At 42.4% G+C, this 11,402-nt stretch overlaps 1 protein-coding gene across 1 annotated transcript; it reads right to left on the bottom strand.

The window, feature by feature from the left end:
- Positions 1 to 5,964: 5,964 nt before the first annotated feature.
- LOC113579251 (cytochrome P450 4V2) lies at positions 5,965 to 11,351 on the bottom strand. Its single transcript, XM_027013053.2, has 11 exons — positions 10,788 to 11,351; positions 10,574 to 10,686; positions 10,248 to 10,333; positions 9,722 to 9,912; positions 9,469 to 9,538; positions 8,646 to 8,772; positions 8,313 to 8,477; positions 8,118 to 8,220; positions 7,749 to 7,883; positions 7,231 to 7,410; positions 5,965 to 6,430 (listed from the first exon to the last, which is right to left on the bottom strand). Exons 1-11 carry the CDS (start codon positions 10,978 to 10,980, stop codon positions 6,267 to 6,269), a joined length of 1,527 nt encoding a protein of 508 aa, XP_026868854.2. The 5' UTR covers positions 10,981 to 11,351; the 3' UTR covers positions 5,965 to 6,266.
- Positions 11,352 to 11,402: the final 51 nt, after the last annotated feature.

The following is an 11,402-nucleotide window of genomic DNA, read 5'->3' as shown; positions in this document are numbered from 1 at the left end:
TTTCCCACTTCCACGAAGAGCCTTTTAGGCCAATTTGGAAGGGTTGTACTCTTGTGGAACGTTTGAATTGCATAACGGTGTATGACGGTGGAGAGAACCTGTGCATAAGTTCTTTCCCCTTTAAAGTGCAGGTATTTAAAGCAACAAAGAGCTCACAGGCTCAGTATGGGCCTATACTGCTGATGGCAAAAAAAAAATACTGTATGTGACAGCAAAAATAAATGTGTAAAAGACATAGATGTTCATTCTTATGAAGGGGTATTCGTGGGTAATTTCAAATAAATGCATATCTGTTTCCTCTTTGTTCAAGGGCTCCACTGCAGAGGTGATGCTATACATATAAACATGACAAGTCACATTGGCATTGATCATGCCTTCCTTTACTTAGAATTTGAGTGAGTTCTTTTGTCAAAGGAGTTGAATTGCAATGCCCGAATATATGAGGTAATAAATAGAAAATCATTTCCGAGCCAACCCAATCATACAGCCCTGTGTTTAAAAATCTGAATATTTCTGACAACCCATCACTGGTAGTTTTCTCTTCAGGCTGTCAGCATAGTATATATCGTCATAGTGCATGCATGTAAGAGACAGATGCTGTGTTTCGCTGCCTATATAAGCAGCCTCAGCCTGTGTTCTGGAGGGACAGATTTTGGCCAGTGTAGTCAGCGGTTGAGCGAAGCTTGGAAAATTAACACATTCATGTCTCCTTGCAATTTGTTTCACACTGGAAATGAATAGTGCTGACCCGGGGCGCCACTATACCAAATTTAATGGGGCACGTGTCCCACTATAATCATAGGGTTCAATGCGCAAACCATAATGTCAATATGCAAACCATAATGCATTACACCTCAACTTGGATTGCTTAGCAAAACTATGTGACACAAACATTAGCACCATGTGAATTTACTATAGGTACGTTTCCCATCATGACTGAGCAATTTTCCAAATTCTTAAGTGGCTAAAATTTTCATTCAGAGACAGTTTACTTCAGTTCTCTGTTCACTATATGAAGCTAGCAGTAGAAATTGTGCTGCTCTAGCATTTAAAAGCAAGTCAGCCATGCAGAAGACAGGAAATTATAACATATGTTTTATGGATAGTCACTAATAACCATTTAAACTACCAAAAACACATATTACACCACAAAAGCAAAGGTATTAGTTAAGTTGGCAAAGGCACTGGTTATGTTAGCAAAGGTAGCACTGCTAACCCAAAAAACTAGATAAACTTGTAAAATTAGATACGTAAATTGCTCATTTTGCAAGCCTGCGTTATCTAACTAGCATGATCTATTGATACAAAGATAAAATCACAATTTACATGTCATTTTATGTCTCAAAGAAATTATTTCATATTACATGTGCTAAAATGAAATGTAAATGATTACACAAAATTTAAATTATTACACAAAAATGACTGGAGAAAGAATGAAAGCACAAGCAGTACAGATAGAACCAGAAGGCAAAGGAACAACAGAGAAGGGAAAAGCAACGGGCATTTTTAACAAAGCAAACACGCATTTAAAAAGCAAACACGCTATGACAAACAAAGGGGCTAAGCTGTGCCTTCTTAATTCTGTGCATGCACCAGTACAACAGGCAGTCTAGAAATGCCCCTGGTGTTAACAATAGCAGTGTTTACTGTACATGCTGCAGTGGGACTAGGACTAATTGCATAAGTGCTTGCTCTCAGGCATAATGTTATATTTTTATAAAAATAACAGAATGCCCAATTTCCATGGTGGTTTTTCCACAGTGTATGTGCATAGAGTCGTGTCTACACTGAGCCGAAGAAATTAAATGTAAGATTAAATGTATTTGAACAAGTACAAATTCACTGCATAATTTGTCCATTTAATGCATTGTTGAGAAATTGTTGCAATGTGCATGTCTTGTACCTTCAGAAGGGTTGGCTCTATGCTTACTTATAGCTTTTAGGTACAACAACAAAAAACATAAAAAAACACATACAGAGAGACTCAGCCTAGTCATAAATTAATCACATATATTCTGCATCCGTTTTAGTTAACTGAAAGGTACTCTGAGTACTGCAATATGGCAATATAGAAATTCTTCTGAGATAGAATGACTTGTTACATGCAGGACAATGAATAGGTCAGACCAATGTGCCAACTTCTATTACAAAGTCTAGTGATACACCTCTATTTCCCAGTTCAGCCTGTCCTTTACACTGTTCTACTAATTCCCATGTTTTTAAGCGTATTCATGGTATTCACAAACATTCACTCAGTTCTACAGTTCATGAACTACAGTTCATGCACCTACTCCATCAAATTTAACAGAGGTAATGTCTCTGGCAAGCTTTCTTGCATGCGTGGAAGCAAACCAGAAAACCATTCCTCAGCGATTGGCTCATACCAGTTTGTGTCCACCAGAGGGAGACCATGAGCTGGGAGCTAATCTGGGTTTATTAGCCTGATCTCCCTCAAGTGGCCTCACCCTATATAGGGAGGTGGACCCTGGTTTGATCCTTGGACTGGGCAAGAACCACCACCTCCCTATGGAGGAGGAACAAGAGACAGACAGATGAAACAACTGGTAGACAAACAACTGATAGAATGGGGATCTCTCCCCAGAAAATGACTAGACGCACACCAGAGGGAAAACTGTGCTGCTCAGGACAGATCAGAACGCTGCCCAAGGCAACACCACTTATTGGCAATCGGTGTGTGCGTCACACCAAGGCTTTGCAAAGAGTGACCTTTGTGAAGCTGTTCTATTATTATTATACATGAATAATGATGAACATGATCGTCTGTGAACTGATGAACAACCATGTTACTTACATTATATTTCCACTTTGTCTCTGTTTTAACTGCATGGATACATATGTGGAAGTGGAAACATCATCTTAATTATAATTGGTGCATTTTGCACATTACTTGGTGCATATCTTCACATTGGGTATTTTCTTTCTGAAAAAGCCAACCATGAAACCATGATGTAAAGGTTTTTTTTTGTTGTTGACTGCTTTAAACCTCCAACAAATCCATGCACTGGATATGCGCTCACATTTCCTCTGGAACTCCTGCGTTTACACTGTCATTTGACAGACATCTTTCATTCAGAGAAGCTTACAACTGAAGGAAAAATACAATACAGACATACTGCCGTTATATGATTTATGTCACCCTTTTTGTTGCAGAACTAGATTCCGAAGGTTCGATTAAGTTTTTTCACACACTAGGAATGGGAATATTTAATCTCTTAAAAGGAATGGGAATATTTAATCTCTTAAAATTTTGCATTTAATAGATTATTTTTCATCTGAATGTTTATTTTTTTATTATTTCCACTATGGAATTTCCACCTGCAAAAGAATTCAAAATATATTCTGACCCGCTGGGGTCTACAGACATGGGGACTATAGACGTGCATCATTGGATGTCTAAACAGAATTTAAGAGAAGTGACTTCAACATCAGGGCATAGTTTCTTAGTCAAAGCATTTTAAGATTGGTATGCTAAATTTTCTTTATTAACATTCAAACCCCATTAGCGTTTAATCTGTTTACACAACTAAGTGAATTCAGAAGGGCACAGACTAGACTAATAACTGTGTAATTTAGTCACTATGCTTGATCCATGTCTAAGAAAGGATCAAAGACCAGAGATTTATGAGCCAGGGATAAATTCCAGCTTTCATCTATGTGCACCGCCGCTCAGCTGTATTCCTTGTGGCCCATGGTCCTGCACAACTTTGATTTATCTGCTCTAATGTGCCCAATTCAGCACATCTGCTAATGATCGAGTGTCAAATCAAGCATGATTATCAAGTTAGGAAACTGTGGGTGCAAAATGGTGGTTGTCAAACACTGAAACTAGGAAGATTTCATTGAACCCATCCAGACACCATAAAAACCTTAATTTAATAACCCTGCCCAGCTAGTGTGTTTTCCTACTGTGACACCATCTTGCAAGAAAAAAATCAGATTATTAACTGGGATGCATTAATACATGCTTCTTAAGTAAATGCAGCCTTACATATGAATTGATCCTGTGGACAAACCAAACTTGAATGGTACCTGTCTGGGGACCTGGGAAAAAATGGGCCATTTTCTCTAGTATTTCCCACTTTCTCTATGTAATGAAAAACCCATATAGAGCAATATGCACTGTACGTACCTACAGAACTTCTCCAAGTTAATTGCAAAACTTTGGTAGCTTTTTGCAACTGAGCTTTGATGTTCACTAGTGAGAAATCATTGAGTTAACATATGCATTGATAAGGCACTAAATAAATTCTCAACACTGTGGGCTAAAGTAGAAATTGGAGAAATGTATTCAGCTCATGGAACCAGGCTCCAGAAAATCAATTTATCTCCTCTTTGAAGTTGAAGATCTCTGCAGATCTGACACATAAAGGGCTAAATTAAGATTGAAAAGGAGTAGCTAGTCTCCATAGCGCTATAGAGTCCAGATTGCCCAAGAGTCCAACTCCAGTTAACCAGTTTTTATGAATCACAGGCGTACACATGCATCCTTTCTGTCCTGAATTCTTTCAGCTTCCTCCTTGTGAATGCTTGCAATTGGCAGCCAGGTCTCCCAAGGTTTTCTCAAGTTACACCTTGTTACTTGTTGTCATGCCTTCCATGTCTAAACCTCGCCTGCCAGTTCAGGGGTTAACCACTATGGATCTGCTTGTGTTAACCATCTCTGCTTGTATCCTTAAGAACTATTTATGCCTGGCTTTGAAGGCTTCCGTAACACCACCAGACGTGTTCAGCTCATGACGGCACGCCGCATTAATTGCTCAGTACTGACCGGCAGATTCCTATCCAACCGACTCTATCTGATGTTTCAGAATCCTGCGATATGAAAGAAATGTAACAGAGGATTCCAGTGGAGACTCTCATTCTTACCTGCCACTGCAAACGAACAGTTTGTCCTGCCCATGACATAACTGTAATTCCATCATAAACACATAGCATTTCATGCAAACTGGTTTAACTGGTTTAAAAAAAAACAACAAAAAAAAACTCTTACTAAATGTAAACCCTGGTGTAACCCCTAAGGCTCAGGTGCTCTGGCTGAACCTGATTTATCTGTGACAATGTCTCAGTAGTGGGTCCTGGGCTTGGGATTTGCTGACCTGGTTTACCCTCCTTTCCTCAGTCAGGCTCCAGTTCTAGAGGCTTAGGAGAAGGAGCACCACTGCCCCTCTGTGGAGCTGGGATTTCTGTCGCTCCCTGTCCCGGGGTTAACATTAGAACGAACTAAGCTGCTGTGATGTACGAGCTGAAGTAAAAGTTGATTAAGGCCAAGAAACAACAAATGAGCTTTTAGACATCTAGCAAGAATCCAGCACTGCTATGCGATGAGGAATTCTGATACAGTTTTAATTATCTGGAAGAAATCAAAATACTGCTTAATTTGCAGCTGGTACTAGCATTGCACTATTGTAGTGGTAAAGAAAACATGCCCTGAAATGCTGCTTTGTTAATTGTGTGTTTACACACAATTAGTGTTAGCTGCACTAATTATGGTGCAGTTAGAAAATGATTGTTCAAATCTTCTAAATTGGAGTGCACTTTTCTTGTGTTCGCTTGCAATGCAATCTAAGATAAGCTTTTAGTTTGGCTGTGAATCAACAGCATTTTTTAACAGTTATCAAAAAACAGGATAATAGCCAAGCCCATGAACAACTATGAAGGTGGCAACACACTGCAACCTGCTTTAGTTTCACTAAAGTGGAAACGTGATTGAACTCTCTTCACAAGCCTAAAAAGAACAAACAATCACGAAAAATGATCCATTTAACTGGAGTGTCCTGGAGTGATTTTTGCACTTGGAGAAATATGAACTGCTCAAAATTAAATGAAAAATCCCCAACGAACTCCATTATAATTGACACCAAGAAAATGAAAACTTTGCTGATATTGGGAAAGTGAAAAGCAACAAGGGAAATTATCATTTAGCAGTTATCATTTAAATCCACATCATTTTCGCATGCCTTTATTTTCACATGTGCTCTTGAATGGAGCCATGGAACGTGTACATAAACACCAGCTTTTACTGTAGGGAAACATGGGAGACAGCTGGGCAACAACCAAATTCTTAAAGTCTGCACCGTAACTGAATGCATCTCACAAATAAAAGCGAAAGGGCATCAAGAGTGCACAGAAGATGAAGTTTGGCAGTCCCAGAGAACCGCTATGCCTCGCATCCTGACATTTGCCATTCGTGTGTATAAATTATGCCAAAGGATGTTTCAAGCATGCGGAGACTGAGCGGCTTGGGTTCAGATGGCCCTCTTGTGCAGTCTGATCCAAATGCCCTGCTTTGGACGAAGGATGAGCTCCCCGATGGGTCGAAGGTTGTCGCGACTCTGATATGCCTCCACATCAAAGTTATGCAATACAGAGGCAAGAATCACCTTCTCTTCCATCATAGCGAAGCGCTGACCTGGATCAACACATACACACACACACACACACACACACACACACACACATATATATACATGCACAAACAAATGCAGAGAAGAATTCATAGTCCCAGACTTCATTTAAACTCGCGCTCATCCGGATTTACAATGCTTTTATTTGGAGTTTGCATTCTGGAGTTTCAGCCACGGTCTTGCAGGCGGTGGATATGACTACACAGGGATGAAGCAATTAATCTCCGCGAGGGTGTTTCACTGTCTTACTCCCCACTCTCACACTCGTTAGATCGTGTCTCCTCGTGGGTAGCCAATTGGCTGGAGTTGATAGAACCACTTGGTGAGAGGGCAGTGGTAAAGCCCTTAACCCTCAATTGCTCAAGTTCTACTCACTCATAATTGTAAGTCGCTTTGGATAAAAGCGCCAGCTAAACGGTGAGGAGACAATCTGTTTCATTCAGGTCTGCACTCCCTCAAGATTGATGTGGGAATGGAGTTATTGGTTATCTTTTCAATCATCCCAGGATAAATGGATGATTGATTCCAGGGGGCAGTGCAGATTGGGGAACAACAGTTGGAGTGTAATGGTGGTGGGATACTGTATCTTAACAAGTGGTGTTGGTATTGAGGTGTGATGTCTGGGGAAACACAACGACCTTGACCTGAAAACTGACACATACTTTTCTGTTTTGTTGTGGGGCATGTACTACAAAGTTCAGGTTAAAGCCTACAGTCACAGGCTGGAAGGCCTTTTGTGCTATTACAGAAATTCAAAACAGAGAGTGTTTTTCGTCCTCGGTCTCCGATCCTGAGTATGACTTACCGATGCAGTTTCGGAAGCCTGCAGAGAATGGAATGTACGCATATGGATGTCTTCCATGGCTGTTTTCAGGCAGGAAGCGCTCAGGTCGGAACTCTTCAGGCTCAGGAAAGAAGCGCGGGTCACGATGGAGCGCGTACGGGATGATCACAGTGTTCACGCCCTCAGGGATTTTGAAACCGTCTGAAGAAAAAACAGTCAAGTCAAAAAAAAAGATTCAGTGGCTGCTCAGATATTTCAGCATTTCTGAAAGGGAAAAAAAACCCTAACACAATGTACAATGAAAAATTCCTGCACAAATCCCTGAAACCATGTCTACTCTCGGAAAAAACCTCTGCCTTCCATTTCAGCTACATTTGTATTTAACTTTGGGGCTGAAAAGAAACTGACACTGGGAGACAAAACTAGAAGCCCTGACACCTGCTGTTTCAGCGAGACACGGATAATAGCAGCGACTCCAGGAGCATGCGTGGTGCTCGCTACCATGACGCCCGCCGCCGTGATGACCCACTGCTACCTACTTATGTGGCAGTCCTTGCAGATGCGGCGTGCAAACAGTGGCACGGAGGGAAACAGACGCAGACTCTCCTTGATGACACACTCCAGGTAGCGCAGTCTCTTCAGATCCTCCGCCCCCACACGGCGCCCTGCTGATCCTGTCCGGCGCGACGAAACAAGAATGAGAGATAGGGCACGGAGTGTCTGAGCGAACTATGCCACGGGGTTAATTATCAGTCACCTTGGTACAAAGTAAAAGGACAGTGCTGGGCTCGCTCATTTCTTCTACTGAGAGGTGAATCGGCTCGAGTCACTCAACGAACGCTCAAAAAAATAAAGCTGGAGGCGACATGTCGCCACTCTTCAGACATACGTGCTAAAAACTGCATTACCCAACACCTCCTGCAGCTCCATCTGAACTTTCTTCTGGACGTCTGGGTGAGAGCCGATTAGGTGTAAGGCCCAGTTCATGGAAGCGGCTGTGGTGTCGTGGCCCTGTCATGGAAGAAAAGAACGAATCAAAATCTGGCGCAGCTCTGCAGGAGGGGGATACGTCCTCTGAGTGGTGGCCCTGTGTTTCGTTCTACCTCAAACATAAAGGTGTCCACCTCCTCCTGAATGTCCTCGAGCTTCAGCTTGGCACCCGCGTCATCGGTGGATTTCAACAGCATGTCTAAGAAGGCTCTCCTCTCTTTCAGCCTGGGTTCTGGCTCCCATCCTACAGTCTTATTCGCTGCTCTCTCTTTGATTACCTTCATTTCAGAAACATTATGACAGAACAAGAAAATATAGCATATTTCTCTGCAGTACACTGCAATATAAACATACATGAGAACTTCCACTGGTCACATATAAAGTACAATTTCAGTGTGCATCCTATGTTGAAGTATCCTCAGCCCAGGCCGACAAGGATCACTTACATTTGCAGTGAAGGAGTGTAAAATCTTGAGTATTTCAGTCTGCTCTTTCCCCTCTCCGAACATGTTATAAATCCAGTCAGGCCACCACCATGGTGCTCTCTGTCTCCGAGTGATGAGGTCACTCATCCTGGAGGGGGATAAGTTGTAGATCTGATTACATCATTCAAAGACAATGAGAACATGCAAATGCATATCGTTTCAGGTAAACATGTATAGGCAATGCCACCTTGCACAGCCCTTTAAGAGAATTCTGGTTCAGAAAGGTATGGGTCAGAATGAAGGCCTTAAATACAAAGTTGAATACATATAAGATAGTAAAACATTCTTCCCCCTTCTCTTTTATTATTATTATTTTTTTTTTAAAAAACAGTGCATCTTATGGGCCTGCGCAAAACGCGATGGATGTACATGGATATCAACCCTGCATTTTATTTTGATTCTAGTAATCACATCAGGTTCCATTTCTCAGATGCGCCCTGATCCAGTGGATGTCAGTGTACAAATGTTTAGTATCACATCTGTATAACAGACTTATATTTCATATTCCTGATAAATGTTCTGCTGGGTCAAGGTGTAGGCCTTAGGTGTATACCTACCCTTCCTCTAAGAATGTTATTTCTTTGCAAACTTAAATATGACTGAACAATTCCATCTTAGTTTTCAAGAGCTTTTTGCAACTAAATGTAATATTTCACCATTTGGTCCAAGTGTGACTTATTAGTGTTAGCTAGCAGAGGTTTGGTCAAATACCGTAGCAGTGACATGCTGGTAAAAAAAACAATATGCAATTTGTTTTGTTCAATGTAAAAACGATGTAACTCACTTGTACACACTTTGGACATATTCAGAGTCTGCATTGCTCTGTGCATAGACCTTCTTGCCCATTGCAGTCTCTGTGGGGAAAAAAATTCACGGACCCAATATTAAAATTGGTGCGCATGAACTACCAAGTACCAAACTATAATAGCCTGCTTAATCTGTGACTGGCAATTAGCATGATGATTGATAGTGATAAAATGACTGCTGGCTCAAAGGCAATGACCAGTGAGCCAATAAAGAGCTAACAATGCACTAACCACATATGATATCCAACGCGCAGAGCGTGATGTAGCTAAAGCAGTTGAACGGCTCTCCGCCCACGTGTTTCTGCATCTTCTGGATCAAAATCTCACTCTGCTCATTCATCACCTCCAGGAAGTCCACGAGGATGGAGAAGTGGAATGACGGCGTGAGCATTTTGCGTCGGCTGCGCCATTTGTCTCCCGTGCTGTGGCGTGCGGGATGGGAACTCGTGAGGCCTGCCCCTCCAGCCTTGCTTTGCAATAGACGTTAGGTGGCAAAGAGTGGACCAGGCTATCTCGGCTAACGAATGAGGATGGACCAAGAATCTGGCCACAGTGAACGCGAGCTCCTGGGAGCTCAGATGTTTGGGCAAAGCAGGTCTTCAGTCAGGGCTGAACAAGGCTGACCTGCCTTGATGCCAGACCCCGTACTGTGCGTAAGAGGATATTAACTGGAAGAAACCGGCTTGGAAGTGAATGTGCTAATGTGTGGATGTTTCCGAGCAGCCCGGACTGGACGGGCGTCGTGTGGTGCCTGTACCTGGTGAGCAGGCCTGTGCCGAGCCAGGGATGCAGGAATCTGTAGGGATAGGATTTATCCAGGTGTCTGGAACTACTCAGCACAGGCTGAAAGAAGAGCGGGGCGGAACATGAGTGGATATAAATAACCAGCGCTCTCACAATAAATAAATAATGAGACTTAACTGAAGCAGTTACTGCACAGATATTTCCTCTTCCGTTAACTCGGTTCAGCTTAATGAGAGCACTTAATGAGTGACCATATATGTCCATATGAAAGTGATTCATCGTGTCTTTTGGCAAAAGAGATAGGGCAGGCACTGGTGCACCTGCTTCAGTGAAACACACCTCGATGGTCTCTGCGTGGATTAAGACTAGGAAGGGGATGGGTCCCACCCAGAGCTTCACCAGGGGCCTGTGTCTGTTCTTACTGGTGCCCGCAACAATCTGGTTAAAAAAATCTTTGAAAGATAGATACATATAAAAAACAACATGCTTCGCTGTACTTTATACGCCATTAAAACCAGGATGCTGGGCAAGAGAGAAAGCCGCGGCACTTTACCTCCTGCGTTGGTTTTGAATTGCAGAGCATTGCCAACAATTGGGAAGGCACCCTCCATCCCTGGAACTGGCATAATTTCCCTCCATATCTGTACATACCTTATTAGTGGACTGTACGAAATGGATACCAGCAGAACAAGTACGACGATTGAAGTGATGCTCCCCAGCATGCACAGTCCGAACAAGATGGCCATCTCGCTCTAACGGAGCTGGCTCCCGCGAGCGCTCTGAAACCGAGTCTCTAGCAGATGAACTTCAGACTGAACTGTTTCACTGCTTGACAAACACAAACGATTCGAGAAGGTCACGTTGGTTTATTTGCGAATTGCAGTTAAATCATTGACAGGTGAGAGAGGAGAAATATGAGAGCAGGTCCTGAATTGCCATTTGATCTGCTCTTTGATTCAGAATGCACATCGATAGTGACTGAAGGTGAGGCAGTGGGTTCATCATTCTGAGGTCTTTTTCCTGATCTCACTGCTTTGCCAAGGCCATTTTGCAGTTGTTATAGTTAGCAGAATGCCAATGCAGGAGTGTAATCACTGACACACACACACACACACACACACACACACACACACACACACACACACACACACACACACACACACACACA

The sequence above is a fragment of the Electrophorus electricus genome, chromosome 12 (genome assembly GCF_013358815.1).
Source record: "Electrophorus electricus isolate fEleEle1 chromosome 12, fEleEle1.pri, whole genome shotgun sequence".
In the NCBI taxonomy this organism is placed as follows: domain Eukaryota; kingdom Metazoa; phylum Chordata; class Actinopteri; order Gymnotiformes; family Gymnotidae; genus Electrophorus; species Electrophorus electricus.
The sequence above is the reverse complement of the archived record's forward strand: the minus strand, read 5'-3'. Positions and strand labels throughout refer to the sequence as shown.